Source organism: Haplochromis burtoni, unplaced genomic scaffold (genome assembly GCF_018398535.1).
Source record: "Haplochromis burtoni strain Fernald_Lab_line unplaced genomic scaffold, NCSU_Asbu1 Contig_463, whole genome shotgun sequence".
Lineage (NCBI taxonomy): Eukaryota > Metazoa > Chordata > Actinopteri > Cichliformes > Cichlidae > Haplochromis > Haplochromis burtoni.
The window spans coordinates 265,312-280,551 of NW_024582824.1; the positions used below are offsets into that span (position 1 = coordinate 265,312).

Here is a 15,240-nt window from a genome sequence, read left to right on the forward strand (position 1 = left end):
GAAAGAGAGACATGACAAATGACAGGGGAGTCATGGGAGAATGACAGAGGCAGACGATTCTGGCTAATTCCACTCCCTTGGTTCTCTTTCAAAAGGACCTGTTATGCTTTACTTATTTTCTGTCATATACATGCTGTTATAGTTCTGATGCTCATATTAAGCTCACAGTCACTACTGTTTTAGAGTTTATAAATAGAAATAAAGAATATTCTACTTATAAATATACACTTATTATTGTGTAGTTAATGCATTCTCATGAACTTAGAATTAATCCATTAACAACTGATCCCGTAGGAGCAGGTCGATCGCTGTTCCACCTGATCACGTTTTATGTACATGGCTGAAGATCAGCCACAAATATATTATCGATGCTGCCATTATTTATCAGCAGAGTAAACATGTGACCCTCATGTCTCCCCATCGCCGCACAACTGACAAAAAACTAGCTAAAAAAAAAAAAAAAAAAAAAAATCAAATAAAACCAGCAGCTAGTTATAAGCTATAGTTGTGTCAACTAATGTTAGCCTCATGTCCTAAAAAATAAAATATTTCACTTTACCTCAAATAAACAGTTTGATTACATTATCACATCTTGTGAAAGTTTGTTCAACAGGTGTCCAAAGTAAACAAGACCTACTTCAAAATAAGTTTCACTAATGCTAGCTATCAGCAGCTAACAGAGGCTATCAGCAGCTAACAGAGGCTATCAGCAGCTAACACAGGCTATCAGCAGCTAACAGAGGCTATCAGCTGCTAACAGAGGCTAACAGAGGCTAACAGAGGCTGGCAGCAGCACTTGCCAACAGAAAACTTCAGGATACCCTAAACTAGGGGACCCCAACCTTTTTTGCGCCACAGACCGGTTTGTCCGACAACATTTTCACAGACCAGCCTTTAAGGTGTTGCAGATAAATACAACAAAATAAAACCAGTACTGGTACCAAAAAATATATATATATTTATCATAACACACAGGAAAAGACCCAGGGAAACACAGTTAACGATAAAAACGAGTAACAAAAGAACAATTAAAAACCCCAAAAACCATAAATTTCACACCTGAGCCTCAACTCTCGTAACCTGGTACCAAACGACTCATGGACCAGTACCGGTCCATGGCCCGGGGGTTGGGGACCCCTGCCCTAAGCTGTCATCAGACAAAAGCGAGCTTCGCTGACTTGTATCGCTTCGACAGTTGAGGTAAACGGTGGACTGAAAGCCTAAACTCACTCCCAGAGATTTTGGAAGTTTTTTGAAGATAAAAGCATAAAGTACAGCAAAAATATTTAATTGTCGCATACCCTTTGTCACATTTGACAAAATTTCAGACTGCTCTACGCACTCGTTTTTCCCCACTCCTGATTTTGTATGACATGCGATTGAGAGGGCTACACCGTGTAAACCTTCTCTTTACAAGGGCTTCCAGCAAGGGAAGCCCTTCCAGCGTCATGCAAAGCTACTCTACAAGATTTAAATCAATCTCTGGTGTAAACAGCGACTGGACTGAATAAGTGTCCTGCTATTTGATGTGTTTTGACAGCATACGCAGGTTCAAGACTTGAAAAGGCCCATCTTATATTTATAGAACTCCAGGCTTCAGTGAAACAGCTTCCCTGAAGGCGTGCTTTTTGTAATGAAATACCAATTTTTTGTCCCATCTTCCTCACTCTCTCGTCACCTTCCTGTCATCTTTTTTGGCTCTCAGCATCCTTCTGCTACTCTTTTTCAGATATCTCCCTTACCTCTTCATCTCCTCCTGCTAACTTCTTTTTTCCTGCCCCTCATCCATCATAATCTCTCCCGATAATTCCCCAGTTTCCTCTTCTTGTTTCTATACGTCTAAACCCCCCCACCACCACCACCCCCCGCAACTTCATTCTTCTTTAACCATCTTCTACTTTTTTCTTTGATCCTCCCTCTTCTTCTTCTTTCCTCTTCCTCCACTTCCATGGGCATGTGGCAGCAGACAATAGCTCCATTGTAAGCCATTTGCACTCCTCAATCTCCTCCACCTCTTCTTTCCCCCCAGATCTATTTATTTTCACATCCTTGGTTGAGGGAGTTGTAACGACGGCCGGGTAGAGAGCTGGAGCTAATTTGGAACAGAGCGCAGCAGAGAGACACACTGTCTGAGGGAGAAAGAGATGGAGTGACAGAAAAAATGGAAGCAGAACAAGAAGAAAGAGTGAAGGAGAGACAGAGGAGGAAAGGAAGGGAAGGAAGGGAAGAACGTCTACTTTGCTTGTGCACATTCAGTCCCAAACACACACACACAGTTACAACCGAGGGTGTGTGTGTTCAGAGCCAAACATTTGATACAACAACATAATCCCAGTATCAGTATCAGTTCTGCTGGACTGCTGGGGTTTCCATAATCTTCCTTGTAATTAGTGGTTAGGGGAGTAAGTGGTTAGCTTCTTCAGTGACTGCAAGTGGATTTTCTACGCCAGTGACTCTCAAATTGTGGTCCAAGGACCCCCCACCCAAAGGTCACTGAAGGGTTGTTAGCGTGCAGATGTTATAAATGGGGACTGCTTGTGCGTGATCATAATTTCTATTTAATGTCCATCACCTCCTTCCTCAGAGAGAAAATAAATACTTTCTCCCACAAAGATGTGACAAATTGAAGGAAAACTACTATAAAAGGTTCTTTGTGAAGTGCTGGATCAACAGCAACATCTTTCCACAGCGATGGCAGCTGTCTAAAAGGTCACTCTGAAACCTCAAGTGAAGTTCAAATAGTTTGGAAATCCTCAGACCATGCACTGACCCCTGTGACCTGCTCTGGGTGTTTGTTGTTGTTTTTTTCTAGATGGTAACCTTTAAAACTAACTGCCAACCAGAAGCAGCAAGATTATGAAGCGAGATCCTCTAGTGACATCTAGAGGACAAAAAAACTAAACAATGCATGTTAACTTTCCCCCCCCGGGGGGCTTCAAACTACCACCTAATACATGCACAGTAAGGTGTCTGTAAAACAATTTGAACATCTGACAGCTTCTCGCCTGTAGGAAATGTTTAACAAACTCTCTGAATCTTTTTTTCTTCCCAATAAGAAGCAAATATAGCCTGCCTGAGTGCATGAACCTTCTCAAGTAAGTTAAAGTCAAATACTTTTATAACACAACTTTATTCTTCTAGTGATTGTTGTGAAAAAATGCTTTCAGCTTCATCTGCTGTTCTTCTCATCCAAGAGGCTTCTTCCCTTCTTAACATAATGACTGCCCCCGTGCTACCACTCGTCCATTCAGTAGACTCACCTATGGCATCAATTCGTAAAGCTCACTGGTATTCACAGTCTGATTCTTTTGGACACTAGCTACAGGTCGAGGCCATAAAACGTAGATGACAGGTTAATCTGCAGCTTCGCTTTGAATTTCAGCTCTCGCGTCACCACAACTGGCTGATAAAGCAAACACTGCACCTTACTTCCCTCACTCGTGAACAAGACCCAGAGATGCTTTAACTATTCAGCAAATCATTCCCAGCCCAGCTGAGCCAAGCCAAGGGATGTAATCCATCCAGCGTGTCCTGGGTCTACTCTGGACCCAAGTAACCAGCAGAAAACCAAAAGCTGGGTGCCATTGACTGATCTTCGGTAAAAACGGCATTTATCTTTGAGATCGTAGAGAACTTAGATTTACTATATAATATTACATTTACTGTTGAATTGAAATACATCTGTGGGTATCTGTATTTAAGTTGCAGGTTGATTGAACGGCTGCTGCTTTGGATGGGCCGGCAGAAGAGCGGTGCACCACTGCTCAATGTCCCAAAGCACCAGCACTAATGAGGGAAGTAATTATTAGAATGTAAAACAGAAGCAAATGTGCAGCGTGCTTTACTCTGAGCCTCCATCCACTCATACGTCTGCCGTGAACCACTCCTTCATCATTCCCATCCCTTCATCCTGCACTTCCATGGAACAACATTCCCCAAATAATGGAAGCCCGCAAATAAACAAGGAGGCCTTCACTCTGAGCTACGGATACCACAAGAGAACATAAAACACACAGACATATATAACTTCCTTATCCTTGAAGAAAAAAAACAAAACAATGAGGTAAGTGGAGAAAAGCTGCACACACATCTTTGTGTGTGCATGTGTGCGTGCATGTGTGCGTGCATGTGTGCGTGCATGTGTGCGTGCATGTTCCTTGACAAGCCAACGTACTTGCTTACTGGCAGTGGAACCACAGAGCAACACGCGCACGCACAGAGGCTGCTTCCAATTATCAGACAGAAAAGATGAACAACAAAAATCAGTTGTAGGATGAAGTCAGTTAGACAGGCAGTAACATACAGTCTTCATCAAAGACACCAAACGACGTTACACACCAGGCGCGTAAAATCTGTGAAATGTTAAGAACATTCATATTTTTGGACTTCGCTACCCTCAATGCAGCCGCTCACACCGACCGCATACTGTCACAGGATAAATATAGTTTTTTCCCCATCAAGTTAGATTTTTTCTGATTTTCACGTGTGAATAAAAAGATCTGACCAATCAGATCAGTGCATTTGGCAACAGCTGCATTCATAGCATGCAGTGCTGAATGTACGACGATGTGAAAATACTATTTTACCTCAGATACACAGCTAGATGCTGCTCCGGGTCAATCGGCTCTCTGAAATCCTTTCTGTGCCTCCTTAGACGTGATCAGTGTGTATGTAACAAGTTCACATCTAGAAAAACTCGTGTTATTTCTTCACAATATAGCCTGTGGGTAAAGGCCTAAACCACATTTTATTCAAATTTCTAGCTGTTTGCACCATGTGAAACTTTTGCTACCCACGTTTGCTCTTTTGACTAAGTAAATGATTTATAACCTAAAAACTGAGCCTTAACCATCAAACAGGTCTTGACATTCAAAGCCTATTTCAAGGTGAAGACAGGCTGAATGTCCTCACTTTGCCAAAAAGATCTTGAAAAGCAGAGTTTTGTGCACTTGTGGCACATTGCTGTGCTCTGTTGTTAGCTCCAATATCTCCTGAGCACCAGATAAAGCCAGAAGATTAAGTTAAGGTTTAAAAATGGTCCTCAAAAACACACCTGATACAAACCCTAACCTCTGAAAACAATTGTTGAAAGTGTCACCTTTTATATTATGTAACTCGAAAACGGAAGCAGATCTCTAAAATATGATGAATATAGGCAGATGTATTACCCCTGTTTCACTCATTCCAGGGGTAGTCCAAGAACACACACAGCTCCTGTACTCACCTTTACAACATTTATCTGTGTGAATCTTGAACTTTAAGATGTCAAACTGACTGTTCCATCAGTTTAATAATGATAAGAACTCCAAGAAAGGGTCAATCCATCACAACCCACAGGGTGCTACCATCACAGCAGAGTGAAGGTCTCTGGCACAGTTCAGAACCCACTAACAAAACACATCTAGTTTGTGGCTGTTTGGCTGCTGTAATACAGTTTCTGTTCTTCTCTCTGTATAAGTAGACGTATCCCTAATAAGGTCCTCTCAGTCAAAAGGCCACACCCACCTGCAGTTTAAATCTTTTGTTTGGGAGGGGCAGCCAATTAGAATGAAGTTGGAAAAGAGAAACAGCGCTGAGGATCTGCACCGAGGCCCAGAACGAGATAAATGAGGATTGCTTTGAACTGTAAATCACGCAAAGCTACTCTAACACAGTGCAAGGATAAACACACAGAGCCACATTTAGTAAATCTGTCATCTCCTGTGAATGAGAGCATGTCAGCTGAACTTTCTCAGCCCAAAGTGTTTCTGGGTGCTTGTGTACCTGTTTCATGGCGGTCTGGCCTATCTTATCCGAGTGTTTCCGAATGCTCTCCAGGAAGTCTCTCAGCTGTGACATGGCCGTGTCGCGGATCTGTATCCTCAGTTTGGGGATGTTTTCAGCCATGATGGAGCAGAACCGGTATTGACCCGCTTTGGGAAGACACGTGTGTTCCAGCTGTTCTAACGTTCGCAGCGCGGGGTAGTACCTACAGAGACAAAGCATTTGGAAAAGTGCAGTCAGCTTGTTTGTTCAGTCACTCAGTGAGCTGGTTTGAAAGTTCAGGATGAAGTCTGACTCGTCTCAAGCCAAACGTTGTTTTTTTCAGCTTTCACGCCTGAACGCAGCTAATCTGGTTTCGTTTTGAACATGTTAATTTCCACTTGCAAAACTGACAGACACACAGATGCATGACCAAAAAACACCCAACAACCTAGGAGTGCTCGCACACACAGAGAAATAAACACACTCCGATACACCTCACGGAGATTTGGCAGCACAGAAATCCCCCAGACACTTCAGCCCACTTCACTCCACTGCATCGCTCAAACACAGGCTCTCCCTCTCGAGGAGCGTTCGCTTTTGGCTGACCTCCTCCTGCTCTCTGAGAGCCCAGCAGCCGCGGGACAGGGAGACGGGGAAAAATACACAAACAAAATGACAAATTTATGACCAGCCAAGACTCCTATCTAGAGGCAGCCCGAGGACAGAGAAGGGGAAGAAAGCAGAGAAATTGTCTCAGCTGCTCAAGGAAGTGCTCTGGCTCCATCTTGTGGCTGCCAGCAAGCAAACATCTACATGATCCAAGAAGGATGTGAAGTTATACAGATATGTACTATACAGTAGTAGCTCTGACCAAACAGCAGTGTTCCCCACACTTGGAATGAGAACAGCACGACACCTTTAGAAAATATATTCACATCAACAAAGAAAAAGACTCGATGATTACCGTTTGGCCCTCATCTGCTCCTGAAGTCTGCTGTACATCTCAAGAACTGGAAGGAAAGAAGGAAAAAAACAGTAATTAGTCCGAGAAAGGAAACTCGTGCTCAATCACCCCGGGAAGGAAATCTCAGGAAATTGATTGCATCCATTCAAATGTAGCATCATCCTTACATTCACTCCTGAAAAATAGGTTTCACAACTCCGACAGTAAGGCCACATCAGTGCCAATAACAATGAAGTCATAACTGGAAGTAAAGACTTGGCAGAGTGGTTTTTATTTTTCCAAAAAGAGCTTTCAAACAGTTGCCTCTACATTTCAACTGTGTATCTCTGAGCTCCATTAAATTGGCAGCAAAAACTGACACAATCGTGCACTTGGGGTTACAACTCTGCTGCGGTGCCAGCAGATGTGACATCATTATCACCACACGCTGCCAGTATGTGTGCGTTTGTATACGTGCATATGGGAGAAACTTGAAAACACTAGAACAAAACTTCCTGTTGTGCTCAGGGCACGACTCCTGTGTTAAACCAAACCTCATATGTGCACGTGAAACCAAAGCAGGGGAGCTCATCTTTTGTCATTTGTAGCTGGGGCTGCAAAGCCACTTGCTCCCCTCGTTTTGGGTGAGACCTAGGAAACCCACACATTTTCACCCGACCTAATGTATGTGCAGAAATTTCAAGTATGTTTACTGCCTCAAAACGATGATTAATCTTCTAAAACAATAATAAACAGAGCAGATACAATAAAGGGGGATTCACACTGAGTGTTTGGGTGTTACCTGGTAGACAGTGCGTCAGTTTGTCTATCGTGGTGGCGATGTTTCTCTGTTGCACCCGACACTGTCTGAGCTCCTCCATGGAGGTGGTGAGCTAAATAGCAGGAGGAAGAGGTGACGAGAGCAACATCAGTGAGGACGTAAGCAGAAGCCTGCAGGACTTCTCTGTGTGAACCTGTGAGCTTTTACCTCTTTGCCATTTTCCTGAAGATGCCCGTTAGTCTCAGTCACCTGACTCTGAGAGACACAAAGGAGGAAGAAATTAATTCAGATGCTTTACAGTCAAGTGCTCGCCATCGTACCTGTGGCGCAGACCTCACCGGCACGTCTTACCTTCAACTTCTGCGCCTCTCCTCGCACTTTCAGCAGCTCCGTGATGGAGTCCACGAACCCCTGGAAGTGATGGTTGCACATCTTCTCGATCTCTCGGTCATGGTTCCTGATCCGAGCATCCAGCTTCTCCATGAACAGGCCATGCTCCTGACCATCGTACACCGACCTGAAGACGAACAAGAAGAAAAGAAAGAGAAGACTGCTGGTAAAAAATATTCTGTTTATTTATTTTTAAAGTCATTTAAGTCATTTTAAATTCTAAGAGTACTTTTATTTAGGACCAACAGTGACACAAAACTTTGTTTTTTAATAATCCTCCTGCTGTAACCTGCTCCCTGAAGGAGTCACCACAGCAGATCGTCTGCCTCCATCTCACCCTATCCCCACCATCCTCCTGTCACACTAACCCTCTGCATGTCCTCCTTCACTACAGTCATGAATCTTCTATCCAAAGCATAGCTCCACCTCTCTCCACAGAGACTCCTGCCTGACCTCATCTGTCAGACTTTTCATCATCACTGCAAACAAGGAGGAGCTGAGAGCTGATCCCTGATGTAATTGTACCCCCACCTTAAACCCATGTAACACACCACTGTATTGTATAACGGAAAATGAAATGGGATAGTCAATAGTAAGGGAAAGTCTACTAATACAGATGGAGTTACATAGAATTAAATAGAAATTCACATTTCAGCTGAATTGATTTATCTCTAAATGTATTTTTGGTATTATTCTCAATTAATTTAAATAATTCATTTACCTGATTCTTTATGTTTTGCAGTATTGTCATTCATACATTTTTTGTGGCTTCACTGATCCCAAGAAATCAGGTGCTCAGGTCACATGATGTTGGAGATCAACTAAACACATCATCCTAGTGTTTATCAGACTCGCCATGAGGGCGCTCACCTACACAGTGCAGTGCAGGCAGCAGAGCAGCTGATTTTACAAAGAAACACAAACCTGATAAAACCTGGAAGATGTTTTACACACACACACACACACACACACACACACACACACACACACACACACACACACACACACACACACACGGGTCTAGAGTGGACCAATGGTGAGACTAAAAAAAATAATCCTAGGTCGCACCGGTGTGACCAGCAGCTGTTCGAGTCTCTGTGTGGTCAACAACATTACACCCCTATCGTGGTCTAAACCAATCAGAGATAGTCAGGGGCGGGAACTCTGATTGGCCGTGTTCCAGATATTCCTGTAGTCCTTCGTGTGTACGTTTGAAAGTGCAGGTGGATAGAGGGAGGTGAGCAGCTTGAATAAAGCGATATCGCTTCATTAAATCCTGAATAGACTTTTAAATATGTATTTTGCCAGAATCTCAGGTTAAAGCTCACAAAACAACTTCAACAACCACCAAACAGCAAGTGAGAGAGCAGGCAAACGGATTCCACACAAAGACACATCAGATTCAGCTTTCTTTTTCTCGGCTTTCTCACCCTACGGACACGCTGTCGGCTCACTTTTTTGCGCTACATTCTGAGCTGCAGGTTTTGTCTCTCTCCAACAAAAATTCACTGAACCAGCAGCAAAAGAAGCAGCAAACTACGCTTCACATTTGATATCATCATCATGAATTCCCTCTTACTTTTGCTGTTTTGATAAAAATCACACTTCCTGCACAGCTCTCTCTCTCTCTGTACTTCAGGAACAGTTTCCCGTCTCAAATCTGTTTTCTGCATTATTCATTCGCTTATTACCCACCAGTCTACCGTTGTTTACAGGCTCGCTTCTTTTTTTTTTTCACTTAAATGACCTCGGACAAGAAAGCCTAATTTCTGCTGTTCAATACTGAAGAAATTTAACTTTTTAAAATTATGCAAAATTGCAGAATATTTTTAAGGTTATCTGCTATAAAAAGCAGGCAGGAAAATCTCATGTTTATCTGTGTTTTTTTCTGACACAAAGGCATCTGCTGTGATGCTCACACCGCTGATGAAGTCTCACATGTGTCAGTACTGATAAGTGATTAGAATTATAATATTTCTGACTGAGGCAAAATTGAATCGAATCAGCAAACAGGTCATCAGGAGGCAGAGATGATGATTAAGTTTAACATCGTCTACAATACTACCACAGAGTGCCAACGCACTTTCTCAGTAACGTATCTTTCTTGTAGAACTTTGCTCCTAATAAAGAACTTTAACTAACAATCATTTACAATGATTATCTTTATGAACAGCAATAAATAAAATCCAAAAAGAAGCAAGCATCCTGTTTGAGAATCCCTTATTGAGGCTTAAAATTTATCTTAAATGTGTTTTTAAGAATCTGTTTCTCCCCGATGCTCATCAGGGAAAGGCCCTGTTGCCATGAGCAATGCTATTTTTCACATCAATGACCAGATCATTTATATCCCCTAACAAATCCTCCTCCAAAGCAGGTCCAACCAATCAATAACCTTCATAACACGTCGAACCCACAGTTAAATCTGAAGTTAGCTCACTAAGCCTGAAAGCTTAAAGCGTGCACTATTTCTTCCCTCTGTCTCTTTTGATCTGAAAACGAATTAATCCTAAACCTGCCAACCTTTATCGGCTATGATAGCATTCAGGAAAGAATCAAAGCATTAACCGTGCACAGGTTACTGCTTCTTCTAAAAGAAGAACAGTAAAGAAAACAACTGCATCTCCTCTAAATCTCCAGTAGAGGTCGCTTGTAATCCATCATTCACAGCTGGGGTTGACCATAGCAGCTTCCAGTTCACCGCATTGCTCCAGGGCTTATGGGCAGTCTGTGCTGTGATTTTTAGCTCAAACAGTCAATACTGATAAATTCTCCTCATATGCATAAAATCTTTTAATCATGTTTAAAAAAAACGACACTAATGTGGGCAGTTTGCTTAATGTACTCACCGAATATATTTCTTCTGTCTTTGGACTGCTGGTCAAACAAAAACAAAACTAATAACTGCATGTTTTCTATTTTATTCCCATGTGTGATTGTTGGGAAACTTTGCAGCTTCACTGTGCAAACTGCATATTTTCCACTTAACATACTTGGATATTCACTCTAGAAAAATGAGTAACTGTGCCCCTGATTATACTCATTATTGAAGATCACACAGCTATTAAACGGTAACTACTCAGAGTTTTCCTACAGTCAAAGCAGTTCAGCTCAAATGTTACTTTCAGCTCACTACAAACTAAAGTGGTGCTGGCAGTGACACAGGAGGATTAATGAAGCAAAATACCTCTTATCCACACTTTGTTTTCCCCTGTAAAGGCAGGGCGCACAGCATGGAAGGCTCCAAAGACAAAGAGCTGGGTTGCATGCTGTGATCATTTCTTTAACATGAAAATCCTGAAAATTTTTGCAAGATTTACATGATGACGTACTTATCCTGAAAGTCTGGGACAATGCTGATGTTTAAATCACAGGCTGTAAATAAAAGATGACCATAGCCAGGGGTGCACATAAGTCAAAATAAAAATAAAAAACGCGCACCAGATAAGAAGTTGCAACGCGTGTTTGCGTACATAAGATTTTCTGGAGGAGGACAGACATTTGTTTAGAACTCTTAAAGATGTCGAAGAAGCTCCTTTAAGCAATTACTTTGGTGTTCCTCCACCTCCAAAGAAATGTCAGAAGGAGTCCGAACCGCAAAAGAAGCGCGTATTCTCGGAAAAGTGGTTGCAGGAGGTGAGCTGGCTTCAAACAAATGATGAACGCACAGAGATGTGGTGCAGAATATGCCGTGAAAATCCCACTCTAGCGGACAACTTCTTATCTGGTGCGCAGTTTTCTTTGACAGCACATACAATGACTGGGGTGGCTGTAGCTCAGGTGGCAGAGCAGGTCAGCCACTAATCAGAAGGTCGGTGGTTCGATCCCAGGCTGCCTCCTGGCTGCATGCCAAATATCCTTGGGCAAGATACTAACCCCATGTTTGCCTACTGGTGGTGGTCAGAGGGCCCGGTGGCGCCAGTGTCCGGCAGCCTCGCCTCTGTCAGTGCGCCCCAGGGCAGCTGTGGCTACAATGTACCTGCACCATGGGTGATTTGGGTGAATGACTGAATGTAGTGTGAAGCGCTTTGGGGTCCTTAGGGACTAGAAAAGCGCTATACAAATGCAGGCCATTTACCATTTACTTATGTAAACCCCAGACCATAGCTCTCAGGTCTTATAAGTGGATGAAATCTACATCCTCTCTAATGGTCAAGAGGGGGAAATTTTTGTTCATGCCCTACCTGGCCCCCTGGCTAAACTTTGCTAGATCCGCCCCTGCACAGTTACCAGCGTCAGCTACGTAGAAAAAGATCCTGGTGTAGAAAGTAATATTAAATAAATTCTAACAACAGCTTATCAAGCTTAAACGTGCTGCTGTTGTTCAGCCGCTGGTTTCCTCTTTCTGGGCAAAGTGGGCGATAAACAAACAAGAGAGACGGACTCGCGACAGAAAAGCCGATCAGCTGATCATTGATCAGTTTCATGATTGAAGTAGCAGCCGGAGAGAGAGAGAGAATGAGAGGCCACATATATCAGTTGTGAAGCTTAACATGGCAATGCTTCACAAACATTCAGAGATAACTTACACACTTGCTTTACTTCTCTAGAATAACTTTCTCAGAGATTAAAAGCCGGTTTGGAAGCACGTAGCGAGGCTCCAAATGCTCAACCAGACCGCCGACAGGTCTAGCTCGCCACAGCCGCTCTATCACGTGATGCATACTCTTCCGCCGTGCAACGGTTATGAGCTGGGTTATGCTATGTCTGAAGTTTTGTGAGGTGCTTTTCTGTATACGATTTCCGATCCAGTAATTTAGGTCAGACCGATACATAAGATCAGATCGGTCCATCTATAATAAGAACACAAAGTTTCAGTGAGCATCATCATGTCATGAGACACTTTATAAAGCAACCCGTTAGGTACTAAATTGCTGCCATCTAATTCATCATTAATGTTACGATATAAGTTTAGTATCTTCTTCATTTTACATGCTTATACTGAACAAAAAACGACATTAACAAATTTCTTATTTTTAATTGCAATGCAATTAAAAATAAGAAAAAGTAATTTATTGATCTAACAACAAAAGAGAAGTAATGGAAATTTAGCCATTTCAGAATCAACAAAGTAAAAGAGAATTTTACAAAAGACACAAAAGGAACAATAAATGTTAAAATGAAAAGTGACTCTGACAGTGAAGAAAGGGAACCTGGCATGTTTGATGGAGATTTAGCGCAGCTGTTCAATTCAGAAACAGAGGCTGAGGACTTCAGTGGGTTTGATTGATGACGATTACGATTATGATGGTGGTAAAATAAATGTGAAAACCAAACTCAGTTATGCTCCCGCGCTATTTTTAAATACGCACACTTGTATGCTTGTGTGTGTTGTTGTTGTTGTAAGGCGGACGTAGTAGAGGACACCATGAGAACGTTAAAGGGGGAAGTGTGGGCGTAGATTGTATATAAAACCGGCGCCCTATAATCAGGTGCGCCTTTGTGTGTGTTAAATACAGTAATGGCACACATAACTGAGACTGCGCCTTTGAGTAGGGTGCATCTTATGGTCGTGAAAATACGGTAGAAATGTTAAAATGAAAGGAGCAGATGATTCCGATCTGTTGTGCAGTATTATATTATAAAAAGTTCAATTCAATTCAATTTTATTTATATAGCGCCAAATCACAACAAAAGTCGCCTCAAGGCGCTTCATTCAAAAAGTTAATGCATAAGGTATGAAAGACTTCCTCTATCCATCCTTGGGGCAACTGTTAATACAGATTTTTGGCAGATATTTCAATGAGTTTGAGCCTAAATAAATAAATACTCAGATTACTGCCAGGAAAGCAGCAAATGCGTGCCTTTTCTTCCTGTAGGTCAGTCAGTACATGTCTAGCTTACATTTTATACAATCTAACTACAGCCTGCAACAAACCACACAAAACCATAAAACTGGATTCATAGATTTAAAATGAAGCACGCCTCCATTCGCCCGACCTCAAGAGGACAGATGTAGAAAAATCTCATGTTATTTGTGTAATAATGAACACAGCACTTGTTTTCTTACCTATTACACACACACACACACACACACACACACACACACACACACACACACACACACACACACACACCTGTGTACAGCTAACAATCCCCCCTCCTTCCTCCTGCAGACCAGGAAATGCCCAGCATGTACAGCAGGGTCTGATGTCACTAACTGCTTTCTTTAGATGCACTCATACAAACATAATAAAGCCCTGCCTTTGGCAAACACTTAGGCAAACTGCCGCCTGCTAATGAAACCAGAGCAGAAAACAAAGTACAAACATATACACACATAAATAAACAGACTGCTGAGGGTAGATGCAGTCGGAAGGGAGGACATTGGTCCACTCCTAGTTTTTCTACCTTGGGGATGAGGAAAATCCCTTCGGTCTTTCATCTCTACAACTCACATATTTGTTTTTCCTCAGTGCTTTGGGGGGAGGCAGTTCACAAGAACTATAACACAAGCCACAGCAGCATGTGCCCTTTTTTTGGTGGCAATAGTGGAAAGTTTTCACTTCATGTTATGGTGAATTCTCCAAACAATGGCTGGTTTCCTGTGTGTACAAACTAAGATTAGCATGTTAGCACATCTGCAGTGCCTGGTAAGAGTCTCTCACTCACTCAGTGCCTGGTGGTGTCTGCTATTGAGCAAGGGGAGAGGACATGCTGCTTAGTTTTGCTCCTTGTCAGCTCAAAAATGCACAATAAAAGTTCTAATATTGGCAATGATAAACCGCCGAAGTCACCGGTTCATCAACATCAACAAAAAAGTTCATTTTCTCTGTATTTCTTTGTGTAGAAATATTTGATTTTCACCTCTTTAGATCCCTTCAGAAAAGGAAAACTGGACACTTCCAACATGATAAGCTTCTAAAACCACTTAAAACATTCAAATACTGGCTACTTTTACATTACATAGTTCTCATAGGACAATTTAAGTGTTCCTTTTTTAATCTACTCTGACCATCACAGTTAACAGCTCAAAACGACACTACCACCATAACCTGTGATGGAGGAAACAAGTACTACTTCATTTTTCGGTGTAATCTGATAGAGCGCAGCACGTCTAACACTTCCCTCTAAATCGTTCGGGGCTTGAGTGTATGTGTCCACATTACTGTGCATCCTGATATCTTCAGTATTTTCATGTATTTGTGATGACATGACGTTAAGATCTTACGATGGCCAGGCTCCATCTCTGTTACGCCGCTTCCTTTATCTGTGACAGACATCCATAAATGCTCTGATGCAATTCATTTCAGTGCATGAAGGGTCAGAGCTAGTCTTGAGGCTTCCGCAGGTCTGTTAGTGATGTTTCACTACAAAGCAATGTAGTGATTAGAAGCAAGGATTCAATATAATCTATGGTGTGACTGCTCTCTCTCTCTCTCTC

At 42.3% G+C, this 15,240-nt stretch overlaps 1 protein-coding gene across 1 annotated transcript in view; it reads right to left on the reverse strand.

The window, feature by feature from the left end:
* Positions 1-5,763: 5,763 nt before the first annotated feature.
* Positions 5,764-15,240, reverse strand: part of LOC121811817 (exocyst complex component 6B-like) — a gene marked incomplete at its 3' end in the record, with an annotated part of 20,340 nt that continues 10,863 nt past the window's right edge. The window contains 5 exon segments of the mRNA XM_042213649.1: positions 5,764-5,968; positions 6,710-6,755; positions 7,491-7,581; positions 7,677-7,724; positions 7,821-7,986. Of these exon segments, the coding sequence (XP_042069583.1) occupies positions 5,764-5,968; positions 6,710-6,755; positions 7,491-7,581; positions 7,677-7,724; positions 7,821-7,986 (556 nt within the window).